This window comes from Eupeodes corollae, chromosome 3 (genome assembly GCF_945859685.1).
Source record: "Eupeodes corollae chromosome 3, idEupCoro1.1, whole genome shotgun sequence".
Classification (NCBI taxonomy): domain Eukaryota; kingdom Metazoa; phylum Arthropoda; class Insecta; order Diptera; family Syrphidae; genus Eupeodes; species Eupeodes corollae.
The window spans coordinates 136647456-136672153 of NC_079149.1; the positions used below are offsets into that span (position 1 = coordinate 136647456).

General features: G+C 36.1%; 1 protein-coding gene across 2 annotated transcripts; it reads right to left on the minus strand.

The window, feature by feature from the left end:
• Positions 1 to 610: 610 nt before the first annotated feature.
• LOC129952978 (protein bark beetle) lies at positions 611 to 24041 on the minus strand. 2 transcript variants are annotated; one of them, XM_056065979.1, is made up of 12 exons: positions 22314 to 24041; positions 11583 to 11752; positions 5267 to 11529; positions 4997 to 5208; positions 4584 to 4939; positions 4395 to 4520; positions 4207 to 4230; positions 2802 to 2899; positions 2486 to 2729; positions 2301 to 2427; positions 2011 to 2232; positions 611 to 1911 (listed from the first exon to the last, which is right to left on the minus strand). In XM_056065979.1, exons 1-12 carry the CDS (start codon positions 22725 to 22727, stop codon positions 871 to 873), a joined length of 9297 nt encoding a protein of 3098 aa, XP_055921954.1. In that variant the 5' UTR covers positions 22728 to 24041; the 3' UTR covers positions 611 to 870. The 2 variants fall into 2 exon arrangements, with proteins under 2 accessions (XP_055921954.1, XP_055921955.1); XM_056065980.1 differs by lacking the exon at positions 4207 to 4230.
• Positions 24042 to 24698: the final 657 nt, after the last annotated feature.

The following is a 24698-nucleotide window of genomic DNA, read 5'->3' on the forward strand; positions in this document are numbered from 1 at the left end:
TCAAAATGAAATAAATTGTTCAATATTTAAATACAAATATAAATCATTCAAATTGTGGCTTAAATTTGATTTTATTGAATTTAAAAAAACACAAAAGATAAGTTAAAGTTATCAAATTATTTTAACTAACTTATTTTATATATTTGCATTTGTCAATAATATGACAGTTCCAGATTGACTAGCTTTGTAGTGTAGTTTTGTATTCACAAAGCTAGTTGAATTTTGACTACGATGCCAAGCCAGTAGCTTTGTGAATGCGACCATTGTCCTTATGTTTTCGAAAATATTGAAGGCTTCAAGATTTTTGAAATATAAACTGGAAAAGTTAGAAATTAGTTTGAGAATTTGTTTTCTAAGTTTGAAACTAAGATCAAACCATATAAAATATCGTTAAAACCCTAGGTTGTGTTAACATTGGCTTCTTCTGAATCCATTTGGATTGACATCTTAAAATTTGAGCTTGCTCCTACTTTATGGCATGAAAACGATAGTGAATAGGATAGACACTTTTTTGACATTTCTTCAAATTTCACGGTGTAATTCTCAAAGCCAATGTGCATTCTGCAATAATCGATATCTTATCACTTTGAATATAAAATGAAACAACCTCTAAAATATTTTAAACAATTTCGAATTGCGTTTATTAAATCTAAGCACTTATTAAACATTAATTAAATTCTTGTTCTTATTTTAAATATTTTATAGGTATATGTAAAAAAAAACTATCATAAATTGTGTCAAAAACTTGGCATTACAATTATTAATAATACTAAACTATGTTTTCGCTTCGCAAAAAGTTCGTTCGATTGTCTATTTACAAAAACTTAAGAACTAAATGAAAATATTAATGATCTTTTTCGAATTTAAAAACTACATAGCAGTTTCCAGTGGCTGGCTGTAACTACGGCTATCTTGCTGGAGCGGATTCATTGGACTGCTTGATCCTTCTTCGTCGAAATTTGTTTCGAGTAATGCCTCCGATTTGGATCGCATATAGGAACTAGAGCGTGGCTCTTGGTCGGCAGTTTGGTAAACAGTCTTTGGGCGTTTGTTGGCCTCTCTATGGGGATGTAGGGTCGGCTGAGTAAATTGTGGCGGAGCCTTACTACTTCGAACTGCAGTGTAATACGAATCGGGACGTCTTATATCGGCTGGATTTTCGTGATGAGCATTTTCTCTGACCAAGTCTTGATAGTCTTTCCTCGGATTGTTATCGGCTGGTGTGAAGTTGAAGTTATCAATTTTCTCTTCATAGGGTAGCGTACTGGATTGTGACTGATTAGATGAGTAGGGAAGAAAACTACTATGACTTTGTTCCTTTTCTCCTGGTTTATACTCGGGAAGAGTGTGTTTAAGTTCATTTAAGAACGCCAAGTTCTCATTGTGGGTTCTCAAAGGCAGTGTACTGGCATTGCCATAGTAATCCGAACCTATTTCATCCATATCTCCAGTATCTGTTAAGTGAATTATGGGTGAGTCTTCAGTTAGACTGGCGTTTGTGGAATTGTTCCTTGTACTTGCAAAAGTTGAATTGTCTCTGTAGCCTTCATTACGGTAGGATAGCTCAAAACGTTCTGATGGATTGGAGGCATAAATCGCCTTGCCCGTTCCTCTAGGCGTACCAATTGTGGCTACCCTTGGCTCATTCCCATGACCAGAAACATGTGCACCTTTTGAAGGACTTTGATTGGAGTACTCCCCGTATTTTGTGGTATGAGGTTGGATCTTATGAGTCTCAGCGGTTTGGTTAAAAAATTCCTTCCCACTGACACTTGGTCCTTCGTATGTATCAAAACTAGCTGTCGAACTTAATACACTCTTGTCCATTGAATCAATTGATCCATTGGATTCCATTTTCTTATAGTCTTGAGCTAAATTCCGTGTAAGTGTTGCTGTTGATGATGACACGTTCTAATATGGCATTTTAAAATAAAATAAAATTAATATAAAAAATGAAAATAAATAAAGAATCAAATAAATTAAATTAAACAAAATAAAAAAAACTCATACGAAATTGCGTCGCCGTAAAGATCCTTGAGGATCAATGCCGTTTAAGCTTCTTAAACTCTGCCGAATACTGTTTCTCCTCTGCAATCGTTGAACATGCCTATGTTTGGACTTGGCATACCAACAGAAAGCCATCATAATCAGGAGTATGATGGCTAAAATAAATGCTGAGATGATGCTTACTGCGAAGACATCAGCTCTCCAGGATAATGGATCAATTACAACCTACAAATTGTCAAAGTCAAAGTATAATAAATGTTGATGTATATCATAGATAAGGTCTGACAAAATACCTTTGGATCTATTTCACAAATGAATCCTAGCTCTAGATTACACTCTTCAACTTCAATATCTCGGAAGATAAAACTGGTACACTTGTCAATGTGATTGTAGTCTTGGATCCAAACTTTTTCTGGATATCTATTCAAGAAAAACTACACTTTTCAAAAACTCTTTTAAAATATATATGCAAACTTACTTCAAATGCTGCATTTGGCTCTGAAGATAAGCCCACAAAGTAGCACTGTCAGTTCGAATAAATGGCATCGATGCATTATCTGAACGACAAAAGTCTCTAGCCTCTCGGAATGGCATCGGAGCACCAATGTAGATGAAACAAGTATCCATCACTAGAGCCCATCCTGGTGGACATTTTCCATCAAGAATTGTCTGATTGTTCATTTGGAATGGAACTGCTTCTACTTCTAGCAAATATGGATCATCTATTTTACGAAATCAAAGACATATTGATATATTTTTAATAAATAAAATTATTAAACTTATGAATCGCATACCTGATTTATCACGAATTCGTGATTGCACTGAGATTGATTCATTGAAACTCCAGTAATTGTGACGTGCGTCTACTTTAGATTTCCACAGCTCAATAGTGCTAAAGAAAAAGGAATTTAAAACAAATATTAAGATTATTTTTAATGATAAAACTTTAACTTAACAAAGTAGAATTAAAACTGAAGATTTATAATTCTCCTCATATTTATTATCATTAAAGATTTGAAGGCTTTCATATTGCTAAGATACAAACTTTTGTTTAATTCGTGGTTAGGCATCATAAAAATTGATTTATTGCATTAACTAATATTCTAGAAAATTTCTATACTAATTCATGCTTTTTTTTTATTTCGCTAGTATTTTCTTAAAGGGTTTTTTTTCAAGCTAAATTTTAAACAATCTATTATTAAGAATTTTGCTTCATATTTAGCAGTTTAAAAGTTGTTCCAAATTTTGTATACAATGTTTGTTCAATAAAATTTCCTTTAATTAAAAACAGTGCAACTGAACACATCTAAATTGTGACAGTTCGTGGAAAAAATTAAGCAAACAAACCTTTTTGTAGGAAGCAGACCTAATTTTATATGTCAAAAACTTAAAATAGCAATGGGTTCAGACGACATAAGGGACTAAGGCAAGTTTCTAGTATCTGATTGGCCAGCTGCCAAAAAATTACCTTCCAATTAAGTCAACTTTAATGGAAAGTTGACTGGAAAGTTAGTCAAGAAAAATCGCACCAACTATTAAGCCATGTCTACTTTTATCAAAATGACAGCTGATCGTGTTTATTTATTCAACTAAAAGCTGAACTTTATTACTCTTTGATTTATTAGTTTTCTGCAAAACTTCATTTAACGCTTTTTGTAAAAGAGTTCCTTGTCAAATTGGAAATGAAATAAGTAATATTTCTTTACAATACAAAAAACAAATCGTGGTGGACTTGTAGCTTACCAGAGGAGTGTTTTGTAGACAGTAATTTTGATGGTTCTTTTTGTACTATGAACTTAAAGTAGAGGTTTGCGAAGCATAGTTCTAAAATTGAAATTCATGACACTTGAAAAACTAACTAGTTGCCTTGGTCAAAATTTACGTTCAAATAATGAAGTTGACTGCAAATAAAGTCCCTTATGTTGCCTGAACCTGCCCAATTTTAGTGTTTTTATTTTTGTAAAATGTTAAGAGACAGTAAAATATGACAAATTCCTAATGTCATTTGTTTTTTTTTTAGTGACTTTAGAAAACGGTTTTAACATTTTACTAAACCTTTCTAAAATTTTGAACCAAAAAATGCAGTTAATTTTAATTGTTATGTGTATAGGAAAAATTAGGTTTTCCTTTGGCTTTTTTGGTTACTTTGATCGTTTTTAATTAATTTTAATTAACTTATTTTATAGCTTAATACTTTACCTGTTCCAATACTGCATATCATAGCTGTTGTATTAGTTTTGAAAGGATAAAATATTTTTTGACGGAAGGAGAAAACATGCAATGGAAAGATAGAAAATAGGTAAAAGAATAAAAACTATCATTTTTACAGAGGAAACAAATTAATTTCAATCAGAAGCAAAAACTCTGCTTTATAAGAAAGAACATACTTTGAATTATTAACGGTTATCATTTCGTAGTCATTCTCAAAGTTTTGGAATATATTGTCGACATATTGTTGGCCAGCAGTTCCAGCTACAATGGTTGCTCGTCCTTGATAACTGGTGGCAACGTTTCTAAAAAAAAAATAGAAAAGAAGTTTTAAAATCTTGACGGTTTAAGATCACAAATTTTCATACTCATAAAATCCGTTGTGCGCTGTTGTTTGGTAGATGGGAAGTCGAACTTTGTTGAAACCTGACACCTCCATAATTCTACTTCCAATATTACTATGGACGTAATTGTATGTAAAGTTCGATATGACTTGTTTCAATCGAATGACGTCATGATAGTTAGCATCGTTTTGGGCAATATAATTCCTATAAAGTATAACTTCTTGATACGGTGAAGATTGTCTGGCTTCAATATGCAATGTAGGTCGATTATGATTTTTCACGAAGAGGTTATGCTGAATAAAGCCTTTCAAAGAAGTTGCTGTCCCACGGGAATCGGCTCGAATATATAAACCTCCTTGATTTTCTTGTACCAAATTGTTCTGGAAAAAATATCACTGATTTAAAATATTTGAACGAATTCATAATGGTTAAATTACCGTAAAGAAAAATGACTGCATGTTTTGAACATCAACTCTAAGAGCACTTTCACAAGTTGAAAAGTTTCCATACAGTTGTCGGCAGTTGTTTTTGAATTTATTTGAACCCAGAGTAAATGTAGGTGACACCTCTCCAGCGGATGCATATGTGACTGCAGACTTCGTAGTTCCACTGATTTGAGAGTATGTCAAATTATGTTGTGCATCTCGATCTGAAAAAACAAAATAATTCCTTTAGATTCGCTTCAAAAGCATTAAATTTTGTCTTACTTAGTCCAATGGCTGAAATTGGCACAGTGACAACCTCGGCAATGAATCCATGTGTTTCTGGAGCACCACTCGCAATAAGACGTATACTCAAAGTTGGCCCAGTAGTCTTGAAAAATGAATTTTGATTCGATGAATCAGCTTCAATCTGTCCAAGGAATTTGGAAGAAATATTATAGATGTCGCCATCGTACAACTGGATAGTATCTGGCCGGCCATACTCCTTGGAATGATTAAACAAGTTCGACTGCAGTAAGCGGAATCCAACAGGCTTTGCCCGATAGACTGCGTTGAAAATTTTGACACAGTTAACTGGATTATTGTCGTATTTGTAGTACAAAAGAATTCGTTCTTCTACTGTTATCACTTTGTTTGGATCACAGATGTCGACAAGAGAGTAGAGATGGTAAGAAAGATCCAATGATTTCAGAGGAACAAAACTGGAAAGATCACTTTCTCGCCCTTCGCCAGTCAGTGAAATGATATTCAATCCATTACCGAAAGTATTGTTAATGTGAAGTAAATTCAAGTTCACTGAGCCACTTGGCGAAATAAGATTGATGCCATGGTGAGCTGAGTTAAGAATGGTAACCGAAGTGATCTTTGGATTCTTGAAGATTGCCTGAATGGCGGATGATTTCTCATTATGTAAGATTCCAGCATGTTCTATACGCACATATTCCAATTGACTTTCTTTAGCTGACATCAGACCATGAGTCCTGATATCATGTACGCGATTTTCGTATAAATTTTGCTCGAAGTCTGAATGTGCGAATCGTATTCCACCCCAATATGTGGCGTCATCGGTTTCCATGTTCCCATAACAACTCACGAAGACGAATTCATCATTCCAGTGGCATTCATGAAGTCTGCCGTACAATTGTCCATTTAACCTCTCAGTGCAGTCTTCTAGTCTGTTTTCATCTCCTTTGCATTCCAATGGCTGAACCCATGACCAAATTCGAGTAAGGGAATTCGTGTGGAACTCAATACGACGATCATGACCATAGTAAACATTCAGCGGGTCATATCCAAGCTCTCGACACACCACCTGTGCATTTCTTTCGGTAAACCTTTTATCACAAATCGGCACCCATTGAAGAGTTGTATGATTGAAGTACTCCAAGAACCCTTCGTGCACAGAGTACATTTCATCATCATGAGCTCTAGATGAACAATTTCTTGCAGTACACAAACGTATGGAATCATGTGAGACAAGATTTTCCAAGGATCTCTTGTTAAGCATGGTATAAGATTCATGGGACTTGGGAGGTCGTGGTTTCATAATTATTTGGGAATCTTTATATCCAATGGCATTAAGAGTTCCTAAAACGAGGATACCTACATTCGGTTCGAATTCCAAAACTGTTCCAAATTGTATCGTCAGCGTTACACCTGGCATAACAGTGATATCCGAGATAACATTGTAAGGCTCTGGTCGTCTCTTCAACACAAAATCTCCTGATATCCTTCCTCCAATCTTATTTGTATTGGCATTTAACTCTTTGCCGTGATTGGTGCTCGAGTCCACTGATACACTGGCATCGAAGGAGTTCTCGATAAGGTATGGCTGGAATACAACTTCTGCGTGGTTGTTCCAGTTGTCAAAATCAAAGATTCTCGACCGAATGTATGCTGGATCCGAAGATCCCCACCAGTTCTCCATTGCATAGAGGAAGTTATTGAGCCTGGCTGATCTGACTCCCGCTATCAAGTCGAAATCCATGGAATTCTGTACAATCAAATTTCTGTGGATTTTTACCTTCTGAACTCCGTCGAAACGAATGACAGCTGTTTTCGGTAAAGACCTCTGTTCTTGTTTTAAGGTTCTTATTTGAGAACGCATTATAGAAGCTCGGTAGCTAGCTACCGGGTCGTATCGATTATCCTTTATTGTGTTGTACTCGAAAATAGCTGGGACTTCTCCGATGATCTCACTTAAACTGTCAGCCTTGACTTCAAAGACGAATTTACCATTGTTGTTCTCCATTCGATTGTAATCAAACTTCAATTTTTTCTCCATGCCATCTAATGCGATCAATCCCTTCCGACAGTCATTGTCGAGGAATAAGTTTGAAGTGAAGTTCACGGAGGCGTAGTGACCCTTAATGTTTATCATGAAATCCCTATTCCGCCTCCAGGTATTGTTTCCCAGAAAGATGCTGTGCGTGAAATTCTCGTTATACTGCCAGACGTACGGAAGTGAGATGTCCAAGCCTCCATGAAGATTCGACTCGATGGTATTGTCTTGCAAGGCATAGTGGAAGAGGTTATTCGAAGAACGAAGATCCTTAGAGACGTGACGAATGCCTAGGCCATTTTGGAAGATTAACGTGTTATTGATGTGAATTGTCACCTCGGAGATGTTGCTCGAATGGACATCCCAAAATGGTGCCTTCACCAGAAATGCTTCAGCATCGTTAGAACTTATTTCGGAATTGGAAATCTTGATTGATTCGTTGGCCTTTCGAAGGTAATGTTCACCGTTTTGTCCAAAGTACCGATTGTAGTAGAAGGCCGAAATGGCTCGAGCATTTTTCTGGATTTTTGTTGATCTGATGGTCAGCGAAGGAATTGGTCCTCCAGTCACTCGATTTCGAACGTCCTGAACAGGTGCTGACAGTGTTGAAAGCATAATCACAGCACCTCCCAAGGCATTCTTACCACTTTCATAGTACAAAATGATTCCGTAACTGCTGCTAGTTACTGGAAACACACTCAGATCTCGTTTGACTTCCCACAATTTTGATCGATCGTTTTCTGTCTGAGAATCAAGAATGGATATTCGTTCTGTTGATCGGTTTTCGATGGGATTCAAGAGCTGGATGCCCATGACATAACCCGGCTGGCATCGGATCGCCATTTTTCTGATCACATTTTCACCTGACTGTTTTTCGGTTATTATGTATTTTGTTTGCCATGTGCCGAGATCGAAATTAAAGTCATGTTTTGGAAGGAATACAGGTTCGTAGTCTGTGTCAAAGGTATTGAAGTCTGGTGCCATTTTAAACCATCCACCAAGCTCCCTCTGATCGACTGCAGAAACGACTGGGTTGTGTGAAATTCCACTGCCGAGATTATCTTTTATCAATGAGCCATGAATTCGCAAGCCCAACTGCTTCAGACTTATTCCATCACCCTTATTGTTTGTGAATTCACTGTTCTTGATGTTATTGATGGATTTTCCTCCAAAGACATCTGAATAAATGACTCCAAGACCGTCATTCAAATTATCAACAATGCGAACATTTTCCAAGTTGTGTCTGGCAAAATCCATTTGGACTGCAGGCTTGAACGAGTTGGTTTTATAATCAAACAAACCAGCCTTCTCGACAGTAACGTACTGGAGGTCTGCACGTTCAGCTAGCATACTGAATCTCAAGCCAGCCCAACCTCCATCGTGACAACGGACCCCAACGTCATTATCGTGTGAACATGAATTCTCGAATTCGCCGCGAGATATTCTCTCTGAGCGACATTTGGTTATGTCAACATCATGTTCCGTACATCGAATGTTTGAAGCAATAACGTCTTCCGTTGTGCCAACTCCTGGCATTTGTGAAGGATGCAGTCGCCAGTCTAGAGGGTTGAGAGTATACCCGAGATGATGGCATACCAAGGCAGCATTTATTATATTCCAACCGTAGTCACATACGGTTCCCCAGCGGTCATCGAGGAAGATCTGCAAACGACCCTCGTGCTCCCCAGATCCACCGAGCAATCGAACTGGAACATCTGTGAGGTCTTCTTTTCTCATAATGGACTCGGTTTCCATGTCTATTGCTTCCACATCTTCTCCATTTACATCAACAGTGTCATTGGTCGTTGGGGGCATAAGGGTTTCTCTCTTTAATGTTAACAGAATGTCATCCGGTCTTCTACCTCTTGCTTCAAGCTTTCCTGCAACCATCATCCCCACACTTGGATCAAATTTCAGCGTCACATCTGGCTGTAGAATAAGCTTGCCTCCGGGACGAATATTTATGTCCCTATTTACTCGATAGGTTCCAGAGGGTATCATTTCTTGACCATCAACCTCCCCACCAAGCAAATCGGAACCTTCATTGAAGAACTTATGGACGAACGTTGGTATCGAAATAATAGTAGAACTTCCCGGATTCGAGTTGTGCAATAAATATGGCAGATATTGAATCTTCGCTAAATTGTATCGATCATTTCGATGAAAAAGTCTTTCGTAAATTTTGAACTCGTTTGTGAAGCCAAGCCAATTATAAGTTGCATTGATAATCTGACTTTGATCACAGAGCTGTGAACCAATCTCATACTGGGAGTCATAGTTCGAAATTATGTTGCGGAAAATATCTACATTACTCGATGAGACTACAATTGGTGCCGAAACTCGGGAACGCGGATTTAGCTTCTTTTCTCCAGCTTCAAGGGAGGCTGGGCCAAAGGGCTCTCGAATCTTGTTTTCTCGTACGAAATTTCTTGTAAACAGAAGCCATTGAACGTCTTTGTCACTATAAGGGGACAATCCCAACGAAACCACATAAACTCCCTTGTTTCGCATGAAGTAGTTATTCTGGATTATTAGCTTCACCGGTAATTCATTGAACTCATCCCAAGGAGGATTCCGTATATACAAAGATCCATAGGACCCATATCTGAATTGATTGTATTCGATTCTTCCCACAAAGTTCAAAGCAGGACTCATAAGTATTGAGTTCCGTTTGCTATTCTCAAACATATTGTGGCCTATTTGAAGTTTGAGAACTTCTTCGCTGGGGTTTTTCAAGGGAAACCAACAAGTGTCAATGTAAATATCGTCCAAATTGCTTGCATTAAAATGATTTCCAGTTATGTTGATCCAAAGTGGAGCACAAAAGTTACCATGATTGATGCCGGTCTCTAAATTATTGAACATATCTGTATACTCCACAGTTGTTGTTTGGTTCAAAGGGATGAATTCCTTTCGATCTATTTCTTTGGTTTCGTTAAGCCACACTGCGAAGCCAAAACCCTGATTAGAACTTATGGAACTTCTTGAAATATTCCTATTTCCACCGTAGTAAGTGATGTTGACTCCATCGCCTTTGTTAAAGCTTATATTGCTGTGAGTGATGTTGACATCTCCAGCGCCACCTGTCACATGGACACCAGAAACATGACCATTATTCGATATAGTGGTCCCCTGAATTTGCAGCTGAGAGCGGATGTTGTCAATGGCAATACCACGTCCAGAGTTGTCCTCCACTACAGAGTCAACTACCTTTAAGTCAAATGTTCGTGTAGGTCCGGTTGTGAGGCGTATAAATCCTAACACTTCCGTTCGCATTTCCGCTCGAAACTGAATGTACAATTTATCTTTCGTACTAGTAACAGCTTGGTGTCGAGTATAATTGCGTAAGTTCCATGAAGACAAAACACGGTCCCCAGGGGAAGAACCATCAAATATTGTAATTGTCGCCGATTCATTTCGTGCGACAGTGAAGTAATCAAAATGAACTGTCAACACGTAATCCGGATGTGTAAAGAAATATTTGCCACATTCCTTAGCCGCTCCAGCATAGAATTTCTGATGCATCGATAGACTTATCGGAAAGGTCTGACCCGACGTTGTTGGCAAGGTACAAAAGTCATGTATAGTTGCTCGATCAGTTCGCAAATCTGGACGGAGATCATGGCCAACGTATTTTATGCCATCTGCGGCATTGTCAACTATCATACATCCTTCCATGCTAACCGAACCAAAACTGGAGTTAACAAAAACCCCAATTCCATTGCTTTTTCGGACAGTTATGTTTTTCATTGCAAAGCCTCCTTCAGGAAGAGTGGTGTTTATGCCTGTGTAAGCTGAGTGATTTATGACTATGTGCTCCATCTCTGGAGGGAGGCCAAGAACTTCTAGGGCCGACTTTGCATCTCCTTCCCGTCCATATCCGGCTTTCAAAATGTCCACATATTTCAATGCCGATTGTGATATTGCTGAATATACTGTGTTATCAAGACCTAACGATTTGGCTGCTGGAGCATTCTCGAAGCGCAGTCCTCTCCAGTGTCCAATGACATTCTTATGGACTGGAATACATTGTATACCTATGTCACTATGGTAATCACAAACTCCTGAGCCCAGCTGTCTGGTGAGCCAGGCGCAATCAAAGAGCGATGATTCAGTTCCTTGACACTTGGGTTCCTCGTACAGTAAACGAGGTACCTTCTTTGCAGAACGTTCCATCCAATTCCAAAATCTTCCGCCTCGAAAACCCATCTGCCGGCACATTGTTTCATAATCCATTTGTGTCCAACTAAAAAAATAAATATTTATTTATTGTAAAGTTCAAAAACTACAAATATTTACTTTCTAGAGTTTGTGCAAACTGAACGCCATTGTCCTTTGTGGAAAATTTGCAATCGTCCCTCAAGCGGAGTCGGCCCATCAACTAATCGTGCTCCTAGTTCCTCAGGGTCAGGAAAAACCCTGTTGGAACTATCACGGGATGTAAAAGTAATTCTTCTAGTTGGTGTTCCCTTAAAAAAAAAATAAAAACAATACAAAAACAGTTCATAAACATAACATAATTAAATTGGCATATTAAGCGCAATAGTTAGCGCCACTCCCTAGACAAGACATCTTAAGAATATGTAATTAACTCACAGAAAAAACACCCTAATGTGTCTTGAATGAGTTAATTCAATCTGCAAGCGTTCGGAATCAAAGGGAAAAGATGACAATTAAGAAGCCACGACCCAGAGACCATTAGGTCAGTTAGCTCATTCAATTTCAATTAGGCGAGTATCTTTTGTGTTCACTGCACCACATTTTGACTAGGGACGCCCGACTGAGAAAACTGAATCATTTGCTAATCTTCTTAAATTTACATTGAGGAAAATATGAAGACAGTTTATGGTGTGTATAGGTCATTTGTTTTTTTCATTTTCAAATGGAAAATAATAATTGTTCGTTTGATAGTAATTTGTTTTAAAGGCATTTCCTGTAAAGTGTTGTTTTGTCGATCATAAAACAAGTTCAACGCTTGGATAGGTAGTCTTGATGAATTAGACATGTTTAAAATGGTTCAAAAAATAATCTGATGAAATACATGCGCTACTAATAAAATAAAACTTCTTAAATCGCATGAATATTATTGAAATTCGAAACATTTCGTAACGCCTTATAAAATCAATGAACCTTAAAGCTTAACATAAGGTAATGTAAAAATCCCAACGAAAATTTGCACACATAGTAATATTGAGATTTTGTTCGATAAGCTACCTGTCAAAAGAAAAACAATCTCTCGTCTTGAGTCAAAAATAAGGCCATTAAAATAAAAACCTTATCGAAGTTATTTATTTGGGTTTGGGTTATTGATTTTACTCTGTTAAACTTTGTCTCTTTCTTCTCTTTGAGCTGTCAAATTGAAGTAAACAGCGAGCGACAGGAATCGTTCTTGTAAGATTTTAACGAAACTTAACGAATCGCATCTGAATTGTATTTTAAGTATTTAAACGTTTTTCTTATGCATGAATATAATTTAGCTTAATCTATTATGGATCAAAAATTACAGATGCCATAGACTTATTAAAGTTCGTAGTAGTTTAATGTAGAATTTCGACCTTTTCTTCTAAAACTAATGTATGGATGCAGTCAATCTTAAAAAAGTAACTACTTTTCTTCGCAATAAAATTATACTTTAATATATAATGCGAAGTTGGATTTTTATGACCTAAACTTAAAAATACGATACAGAAAGAAGAAATAATTTAATGCTTTGAATTAATTAAACAACTGGAAACAAAAAAAATCTGGTTTCTTGACGATAAAATAATTTAAAGCTAAGAAGTCTGGTTTTCACTTTTACTTGAAACGAAAATGAAAAAAATATACATAACTAGATGGGATTTGACGTTTGATTTGACTTTATAAACTTGATAAAGTTTTTGAAATAAGTCGAAATATAGGCTTTTTTATTTGCTTCCCAAATTCAATTTCTAAAGCCAAGCTAATAGAATTAATTTTTGTTTAATAATTATATTTTAATTTTAAGAACAATTTTTGTAAAGTGCTTTGTTTTCATTAAACTTATTTAAGCTTTTAGCATTTTGAACGTAAATTTTTAATGGAAAAACACTTTCTTTGATTTTTACGAACAAAAATCAATGTAAAAAATTTGTTCAAATTTAAATGTAAGAAGGTGCCAAACTGAATGACGCATCATATTTTTTTTTTTTTTTTTTTTATAATAAACACACACTCAAGGGGATATTACTACCCTTATTATGCAGATGCACAGTGTGAGCACTAGGAAGAGGAGAGAGGGTTTAAAAGGAGATGTCGGTGCACATTGGTTTTGAATTCCTGAATATTGCAATGACTAGGAAAGACAGAGTGTGGTAAGGCATTCCACATTCGCGTAGTACGGCTAAAGAACGAATCTCTGTATTTGACAGTACGACCGAAGTTGGGCTCGAGGGTATACTGATGAGCATTCCTAGAAGCGCGAGTATTACGGTTGAACTGTTTAAGGGGAGGAATGCAACTGGCTATTTCACTAGAGCATAAACCGTTAAAATAACGGTAAAAAAGGGTCAGACAAGAGACCTTACGACGATGTTCAAGCGAAGTAAATGAACTTATGATGATATTATCACCTATCAATTTAAATGCTCTACGTTCAATACTATCCAAGAGGCTTAAGTAAGTTGCAGGAGCACCAGCCCAGAGATGGGAGTTATACTCAAGCTTTGGACGTATGTAAGTCTTGTAGATAACAGCCAGATCAGAAGGGGTGAAATATTTCTTGCATCGCCTAAGAAAACCCAAACACCTTGCGGCATTTTTGGCAACATCGCGTATGTGATCATTCCATAAGAGGTGGTTGGTGACACACATACCGAGAATATCGAGGTGTTCAGTCTCATTGATGCAAGTGCCATCCATGGATAATGGCAATGGGGGTATATCTCGCTTTAACGATACAAGACAGCATTGCGTTTTCGAAGCATTAAATTCCACGCGGTTTTTTAATCCCCATTGAACAATGCTGTTTAGATCGGAATTTAATGAGCTTATCATATTTTGTCGTTGCAGTTCCACATCCGAAGAAGAGGGATGTGAGTCTGAAAACGAATATGAAAAGCTAAGAGTACTATCGTCAGCGAAACAATGAATTGGATTAGATGTTGCAGACAGAAGATCATTAATAAAAATGAGAAAGAGTGTTGGAGATAAAACAGAGCCCTGGGGCACACCAGCATTTATTTTATGGTTTTCAGACTTGAATCCATCCAATACTACTTGTATTGAACGATCCGAAAGGTAATTACTAATCCAATGAAGCAGGGATTCATGAAAACCGAATGCACGCATTTTCGATAAGAGAGCCTGATGCCAAACCCTATCAAATGCTTTTGAAATATCAAGTGCAATAATCTTACTTTCTCCAAAACGATGTAAAGATTTGCTCCACTGTTCGGTGAGATGAACCATGAGATCACCAGTGGACCTATTGCTACGAAAGCCGTATTGCCGGTCATTAAGAAGCTTTCGATCTCCATGACCTTGGAAAGAAGGGACGTAAGTGCAATCGGTCGGTAGTTAGAGGGTGAGAAAGATTCGCCTTTTTTGGGAATAGGCTGGACAAATGCCGTTTTCCATCCGCTCGGAACGAGACCTGAGGAGTAGGACAGATGAAAAAGCTTACGCAGTGGTTTTGCCAGCGTTGAAGAACACCTCTTCAGAACAATAGCGGGGATACCATCCGGACCAGCAGATTTATGTGTGTTTAGATCTCTTAGGACTCTTGCCACAGTACGAGTGCGAAAAAAGATTGGTCCCATAGAATCACTAACTCGCTCAAGTACAGGCGGAGTCATAACACTCACTGGCAGCGTAGAATTGGCGGCGAACTGCCTAGCAAAGAGATTAGCTTTCTCTAAAGAGCTAACAAAAGGAGTGTCATTATCAACGAGCGTAGGAACCGAAGAAGAGGAAGAATTCCTCATGTTTTTTACAAATGACCAAAAATTTTTACTGCCTTTGGGACATTGCAGTATTTTTTGCCGTAAATTTTGGTCATGTAAAAATTTGGTCCGTCGAATATGGGCGTTGCAGGTCTTCCTGGCTTGTTTGAACTTTTTCCGGCTTTCCTCAGTACGGTTGGCTTTATAGCAACGGAAACTAACCTCTTTGGCCCTAATAACCTCTTTACAGCTCGCATCAAACCAAGCGTTTCCCTTGGGTCTGATACTTTTAACCCTGTTTGGTATAAAAGTTCTCATTCCCAGGAGAATTAAACTTGTGATCATATCAGCGCTGACGTCAACGTCACTATCGAGGAAGCATAGTGACCAGTTAAAGATCCTGAAGTAATTATTGAGGCCGTCCCAGTTGGCTTTCTCGTATTGCCAAACGGTTCTCATAGGAGCACTTTCTTTAACTGAACAGTTTTGACACGAGAAATTTGCTGATATAACACAATGGTCAGATGTGTCTAGAGGAGATAGAACACTAACAGTGTACTTATCAGGGTCAGAGGTAAGAAACAAGTCAAGAGTGGTTTCTGCTCGACCTTCAACGTCCGATATTCGGGTGGGCTCGTTGACAAGCTGAGTTAGGTGGTTCAACTCAGCGAAGATTTCTGCACACACTCCATCGGGTGTTGTCTGGCCTGAATGTTGAAGCCATGAAGAATTGTGTACATTGAAATCGCCCGTAACAACGATTTCAGTGCGAGGATAGGACGAAACAATTCTTTGGATGGAATCAGACAAAGCATCAAATTCACGAGAAGTTGATACTCTGTCTAAATTTGGGCTTCGATAAAGGAAGCAGTAGTGAATGATTTGCTTATTCACGGAGAATTTAAACCACATATAATTAAAAAAGGAATTGGTGCAAAGACCATATTGTGGTAAGAGCTGATAAGCAACATCATTCCTAATGTATATGGCGAGGCCATGGTGGGAAAAGAATAAAGGCACCAAGCTATACCCATGAATAAAAAATTCAGCAGGATCGGAATCCTCACCTACTTGGGTTTCACTTAGTGCCAAAACAGCTGGCCTGTATGAAACAGTATGGCGGTATGCTAACAAAAAATTTGCCCTTAGCCCACGAATATTACAATAATCTACTCTGAATTGTCCAGTCATTGCAAAATAAAAAAAATGTCTAAAACCAATACAGATAGAAATGAAAAATAAAATTCACTGAACTGAAACACAGAATAATTATCAATACCCTTCACTGCTAGTGTTATGCCTTAGCAGTGACGAGAACCGATCCGACCCTGTGATGCAAAACAGTAAATTCAATTCAAATAATCTGCTGAAACACAGATTAGCAAATGCACCAATTCCAATTGTAATTGATACATAAACTAGGCTGTGCAACTGTGGAAGAAGGGGAAAGTAAGGATGGGATGGTACTCACTGTGAAGTGCTGTGCTGCGTGGCTTATCATTTTTTGTTTTCGGTGTGTTTTTGTTGTTTTTTGAGTGGCGTGATTTTTATGTTATTTTATTATGGGGTTGCACTATTGTTTTTTTTTGTTGCTTTTTTTTAGGAACCACTAATATTAATTTATGTTTATTTTTTTTGTTATGGTAAATTATTGTTATTTTTGTTTGTTTATAAAACTGTTTGTGTATATGTTTAATTGTTATTAAATTTATTTGATGATAAGAAAAAACTGCTCCACGACACGTTTACGACCAATAAAAATAAAAAAGAACGAGCACAGACAGAACGGAGACGCACAACACAGGGGCAACCTTCCCCAACAAAGGTTCACTGACAACTGAGAAGATAGTGCAACAAATGTCAAAAATTTACATTTACACTGGGCAGCAGGGTTTTGTAATTGACAATCAAGTTACCAGTGCATAGAACTGTCATGCTTAAGGTCTTGGGTTCAATCCCTGTCTGTGCCAATTAACTTTTTTTACTGGTACTGCCTCTTGCCAGGAATAGACAAATTCTCCAAGAATAATTCTTGTCAAGAAAAGTGCTTTTTCAAATTAGCCTTTCGGATTCGGCATATAAACTGTGGGTCCCTTACATCTCTGACAACATTACTCGCACACAGGAATGGTTGAGAGTTGTAAGTCACTAGGCTCTAGTTGTCAACGGACTATTGCTCCACCTAATCCTCCAAGAGTTAATCTTTTCATGATAATTGTTTTCTGAAATTAGCCATATATAAACAAATTATGCTCCTTCCTCAGTTCGAGATCGACTTTAAAATCAATCAATCTCGTCAGTTTTTTGAAAACCTTTTTAAACTCTAAAAAATTGATTAAAGGATTTTTTAGGCTAATTTCCTGAATTAAATTGTTTTCATTAAAATTCGTGTTGATCTTCCAAAACGCTTTATTTAATATTCCGTTTTCACATCAGTATCTTGTTAACTTCCAAAAAATCCTCATAAGTTTTTAGGCTTCACCTGTCCTACGTAAACCTTAAAGAAACGCTTAAGTATTTAAGCTAAAACGGCTCTTAAAATTTAAAACGCAAACCATTATAGTCGTAAGGTTATATCAACAAGACTTTGGAAATATATTGAAAATAATATAAACGTAATAATGTTGAAAACGGTTTTTTCTAAATCAAAACTTCATTTAGAGTCCTTTAAGTCTTCCCATTACTTATGAGAACTTTGCAAAAATGATTTAAAAAATAAAGATTTGTACAGTGCACAATTATCATCAATTTTTTTATCAAGAACTATGTTGCGTTCAACCTTAGCCTTAAAAATACCGTGTTATATTTTTCACTTATAATTTTAAAGAGATTAATTTAAAAAACCTGGTGTAATAGAGAAATTATAAGGTGAGATTCAAATTCAGGACAAGAAAATCCTTTGGAAAAGTATTTTTGGTTTGGTTTTTGGCAGAAATAAAAATTAATTGTATTGACCAGTATATTTTATTGTGGTTTTGGTGAAGACATTTTTGTTTGAAAAAATAATAATTTTACTTTTGTCTTTGCAAGGTAAATATGTAAAAGAAAAATGAACCCATATAAATCAACAAGATTAAAAATAAAAAAAAAAAACACACAGAAAGTAATACTTTATATTTCTTAACCCTTTGATATCTGATGGCTGCATGGCTTTAACGGTCCTAAAAGTGGACAATTACTTTAAACTAATATTCAGTTTTGCCAACACTTCCCTTTCTCCATAAACCTTGAGAAATAAAATTATTATATCCATAATTTAACTAAAATGTTCAACTGAAAATTAATGCAAGTATTGAACTCAATATCTTGCATTTTTCAAGAGCACATTGACTACAAATGTAGATGATCGGATGATCTCGCTTTGCACTTCAAGTTACTTTTCCACAAATCAAGTTTATCATCCGCATATGCAGAACCTTTAGTCTTGGACGAAATTCTAGATTCGGAAATAAGAGTTAATGAAATTTCAAATGTTATTATTAAAGCAAGAAATGGAAAAGCACTTGGTGAGGACGGTATAAAGTATGAATTTTTCAAAAACGCCTGCCCAACCTTGAACAACAATTTACACTTTTTTAATACGATATTAACAAAAGCTACAATACCAAACTCATTCAAAAAGTCCATGATATTTCCAATACATAAAAAGGGTGATACTAATAACCCTGAAAATGAACACGATGGCTAAAATCTTTTGCGGTCAACTTGTGAGCAGGCTTGAACATTGGGTTGACAAAATGACAATCATGAAATTCTTACGGAGCTTCAAGCGGGTTTCAGAAAAAATTACTCAACTTTCGAACAAATATTTGTCTCACTTCGATAATAAAAGCATTTCAAGCTGGGAAAAAAAAGTTTACTCATTTTTCGTCGATTTAAAAGCAGCGTTTGACCTTGTTAACCGAAATGCACGCTTATACAATCTGTAACAAGTAGGTCTTTCGAAAAAATTATCAAAGTCCTGAAAGAAATATATACGGGGACACAAGCAGCGGTATGGGATGGTTCAGCTTACTCTCAGTAGTTTGATACAGACCCAGGAGTTAAACAAGGATGCCTGTTAAGTGCTCTATTATTTTCGCTCTTTATAAATGACATAGTCTCATGTATAACCGGTGGAATTCATATTGCTGACAGTAATGTTAATGTGCTTTTGTATGCGGATGACCCAATTTTACTATCGGAATCACTTGAAAACCTAAAATTGATGATTAACCGTCTTTCAAATTATTGTGAAACCTGGGGTCTCCCTATAAACATTGAAAAATTGAGAACTATGGTCTTCACACATAGCTCCCGAAGTTTAAATAGAAATAAACGGTACTACAAAGGCAACGAGATTGAAGTTACTAAAGAATATAAATACCTGGGAGTAAAAATGAATACGGTTCTAGACTTCAAAAGCCACCTTTAAGGAAAAGCTTCCCAGAGCTTGGTCAACATAACGGTGCGAAAAATATTTTACAACCAAAACATCACTCTTTCATCTAAATATAAGGTCTTCGAAACCGTTATAAAATCCACACTCTGTTATGCTGCTTAAATTTGGGGAAGAAATGAATTCGAAGTGGTTGAAAAATTTATCGAATTTTTCTGAAAAAAAAATGTTTAATTCATAAAGAAACACCGCAAACTATGCATTCTATCTTGAAACAAGGTTGATTAAAATGTGTACTAATAAACTTAAGTTTCAAGCATCCTGCATTTTAAAAATTTCTGCATATTCTAATACTCGTCTAACGAAAAAATAGCTGCACTACGAACAAAGAAACATCGGCTAGTGGATGATGAAATGGCAAAATATTGCTTCTTATTACAACATTAATTTAGACTGGAACTTCAGTAACCTAGACTCCTTAAAAGAACAGCTTTTCTTCTTAGTGCAAAGAAATGAAGACCCGTAACGCATTGATTGAAGAAGCACGACAATCTGAAAGCAGAATTATATATTCAAAATTAAATTATCACCTCGGCAGTAACAACTACTTTAAGGACAACCTTAGCTACGAAGAAATATCGCTGCTCTTTAAATCGAGATGTGAGCTCATCTACCTTAACGGTAGTCTATACAATGGTGCATCAGACCATTTTTGCACGCTGTGCAACATGAAGGCCAAAGAAGACAACTTTCATTTTATAAGCATTTTTCCAATATTCAAACACCTCAGACTTGCATATCAAACAATGGAACGTTTTACAATGATGGAAACATTAGAAATTTTAGAAGAAACTGGAAAGAATTGTGTAATTTTCTTAAATCTATTATTAAATACAGAAATTTGTTAATGACTGAGTATATTTAAAGTTAAATTTTCCGTTTTATTATGTGTATATAACTTTTCATTACCATTCAAGGTAACGGCTAAGCCAAAGCTATCTCAAATTCATAACTATAATACTTAAACTTTGTAACCAAATAATTGTTCTAATAAAATGAATTACTTACTTCTTTCTGTTAACTATTTTAAATCCCATTGCTTTCAAGGAAAATTTCATATAGGTAACTATCGTGCTCTATTTTTCAGCTAAAGGATAACATTATGTGTATTGAATACAAAACTGGCGCCAAGGATACTGTTGATTTATAGTGTTTTCTTTGTGTAAGGAATTGGATCGATATGGGTTAGGTACAGTCTAGTCCATGATATGGCAATAAAAGTATTTTAAAATTTAAACAATAATAGAGTTGTTCTTGAATTCAATATTGAAAAGTAAATTTATTATTTCATAATAAAAATTCAAATGAATTCAAGGTTGATAGCGAACAGTGCAACAAATCTGAAGTGCAAAATAAAATATTTTAGAGGAAAAACTTTTTCTTAAAAAAATGTTTACCTCAATTTAACATTTTTTTCAATTTCGTCTACAAAAAGTATGGTCTTAATGAAGTATGGTTTATAAATTTAATAACATAATATATGTACATATATCATCAATTAGCATTATTTTCAATGTAAAATTGACAGCCAAATATTGGTACACTGGGCGTATACGCACTATTTTCTTTCGTAATTTTTGTCTTCATTTCTGTTCGTGCGGGTTTGCTTTTAAGACCAGCTTAGACCAGTTCATTTCTAACATAAGAAGTGTATATCCGCCGACCTATTTTTATATTGGTTTAACTTCAATTCCTCCCGCAACAAAAACTGTTTTTGAACTAAACTTCAATAAGCATTATAAAGTTAACGTGATATTTATTATGCAAAACAATTGCTGTTATTATCTTTAAAAAAGGATTAACCTTAAAGGCCAAGAAACTGTCGCTAAGCTCGTTTTTCAAGAAGCTACAACCCTGTCTACTTTCTATAAAGTTTGAATATAAAGTTCGTCCTTTTAAAGAAAACGAGTAAAGTGGTTATTTTTGTTGATTTTCATTGATAAAAACGGCAATGACTGGGCACACTCAAAACGTAATAAAATGAATTTTTTACCCGAGACAAAACTTAAAACTTATTTCTTATTATTTTTTATAATATTGTAAATTAAAAATACGCATTCCTACAATGGCTATATCCTTTTTTCCAAAACACCAACTACTATCTTTTGATTTGATTCAAGGGTTAACAACCCTATTTAACACCCACTGACCGGTTTTCTTTATCATATATAAAAACTGAATTCTGAAAACTATATACCCATAATTCATTCACTATTGGGGAGGTTTTCTTATGGCGTACAATTTCTTCGCTGTAAGTACATATCGATTGGTCTCCTTTTATTATGATGTCACTTGCCCTAATTCCTTCAGATATCCTTCCTTGACATACAGAAAATTTGTCAACAATGCAAATAAAATTCCTTAGCCTTACTTTGAATAAAATTGTACGTATAGCTATTTACTTATTTTTGTTGTTTAAAAACAGTGACTAACAATTCTCGTAGGAGGGGAATAAGATACACTACACTGATGACGCAATCTGTTTATATTATAGTATCAGTATCGCTGACGGTTTTATTTACTTAAGTTATGATTAACAATCTTTTATTCAGTGGAAGCTTTATCTGACTTTTTACAGGTGATAAGATAGCAAAGAACCTTTTACTTCAGGTGACTTTAGAGGTACAGGTGTATTTTGAGGGCAAACAGAACTTGCGAATAGCTCTAAATTTGTACATAAATTATACTTACAACCGCATTCATGACACCTTGCACAGTTATTCCAGTTGAAGGGGAAAATTCTATTGTCACTCCGGGCTCGATAGTTAGCTTGGAGCCTTTTGGCACCTCGATGTCTTCCGTCACTACATAAGGACTCTCGACAGCTCGTAAGATTCGTTCACCAACAATTTCACCTCCACGTATTTGGGTTACAGGACGGTTGAGGGTATTTTGGGGCTTATCCTCATCAATATCTATTTCATTCTCACTAAAAGCACTGTCACTTCCACTTCCACCTTTTTGAGCCACTGTCGTCGTTACCGCACTTAGTAGGCATAACAAAAAACTTACACAAATTATCACAATTAAATCGGAGCGCCCACCACTTCTCCGATTACTCATTTTCTGTCGTCCAAGACCTGTCATAGTCACGTCTTGTTTCATCGATGCGGATTCATTGGCATTCGTCTATGACATATTCACTGGCAATTTATTTTTAAAGGTACATATGACAATCAAGAATTTAGGACACACTAATTTAAGGAACCAATGGAAACTTTAAATTCGAACTGTTTTTTGGGCGCGGGTGGCTTATCACATGGAACCGTCACGGTTATGGGCCAAGACGGTTAAACAAACAATCCAACCGAATGAACGGAAAAAACGAAAATAAAAACAAGTTTAGCTAGATTAAGAATGCATCTACACACAAAGAACCGTTACGAAGAACTAAACAAAATATAACTGTAAAAAGTCGGAAAACCAATTTACAAACACTGAAACACTCACTATAGTCACAGTATATCGGGTATCTGTGTGAGCCCGCCAAAGAGTGTGTTGTGTAGCACTGTGGATGGCGGCTCGGCGCGTAGTCACTAAAAACAAAACAAAAAACTATGAGAAAACGTCGAAGCGCTGCTGTTGCTGTTACGTGAATGAAAAGCTACAGATAGAGTGTGGAGTGTGCATTGAACTCCCTCGATTTGGTCTTTGAATGTCAATAGATAGATAGTTAGATACTTTTGAATGCAGGTAGATATGTTTTGCTTTGGGTGCACAGCAAGCAGAAGCACATCACTGGAACGTGTGTAGAATGTTGCCTCACAATTGCGAGTTTACTTGTTACTGTTGTTGTTGTTTTCTTTAAAGCTATAATGTTGTTGAAGTTTGTGGAACCCAAGTTAAATGGTACTGTCCCGCACGCGTGAAGTTCCTTTTTTTATATATTTTATGCACTCGAACGTGTCTTTTAAGATCGTATCTTTACAACAGCAGCAAAAAAGTCACTCGAGCAGCAACTTACAGGTATTATGAACTTAAAAGTGGCAGTTAATTAATAGACTTATTATAAATCAAAAAATTGGATTGATTTTCGTTCGTTTTCTTTTCACCAAAAATAAAAAATTCAAACACAAGCGGAGAAACTGCTTTAAGAGAACAAAGCTAGCACACAAATATTTTGCATACAGGTATCTATCTATAAAGGTGTGTACAAGAAGGTAAATCTTTTTTTAAGATTTTTTCCACATCCACATCCCCGAAATGCTTCGTTTTTAAGCTTAAACCAGGATAATTTTGGTTTATTAATAAAGAAAAACCTTCACTTCAATGAATATTGATCACTTATTCATCATTTTTACACGTTTTCCGATGATCTTTTGTAGATGGAAATTAATTTTTAGGTGCGGTCACTAGAGACACAGTGGTAGATACTTTTGACGAAGCACAGAAAACAAAGCACAAGTGAACACTCCAAAGGTGAAGACGACAATGGTGAGACTCTTAGTTGGGGAAAACTTTCAAAGTGTGGTTTTTGGCTTGATTTTAAGTTCGGTTTGATATCGAGTTTAAGATTCTCTTGGATGTACCGAGTTCTCTTTTGACACATTTATGTACGTTTTGTATATTCACCTGTTGGGAAAAAAGCTTACAGAGGTAAGACCAGGCTCGAAAGCTTTTTTCGATCTATCAACAAGTGGTAGATATAATTTGGCTAAAATGAATAAAACAAAAATACAGTTAAAAGTTTGACCAGCCGTTTTGTGTTTATTTTGTTTGATTGTTTACATCCAATTACAAGATTTGTTTTTGTGTATGTTCAAGATCGCCCTGGTTTGACCTAGATTCTAGACCATGAGTCAACACTAGGTTTCTATCTATCCCAACTTTGATGAATAGTTTCATCTGTTTTGTCATTAATGTGGTGTTGTGTCATTCGTCGTCGGTGTTATGCATTTTGGTAGATCGTGTGTATTTTTGTATCTACCTGAAAAGGTTTTATTTATACCTTTTGTGTTATTTTACGTCTAGCGTAATGTAGGCTTAATTTTGTGTTTGAAAGTTGGAGTTTTATTGGACTTTTATGTACCTATGGAATATTTGGTATAGCTGCTGTAGTTTTAGATATTCAAAGTG

Excerpts from the sequence above, each read along its gene's own strand:
- LOC129952978 (XM_056065979.1), bottom strand. The coding sequence starts at position 22,727 with ATGAAACAAGACGTGACTATGACAGGTCTTGGACGACAGAAAATGAGT. Across the intron at positions 4,940-4,996 it reads TGCAGTCATTTTTCTTTACG|AACAATTTGGTACAAGAAAA; the intron begins GTAATTTAACCA and ends TATTTTTTCCAG. Across the intron at positions 4,231-4,394 it reads ATAACCGTTAATAATTCAAA|CTATGATATGCAGTATTGGA; the intron begins GTATGTTCTTTC and ends CTAATACAACAG.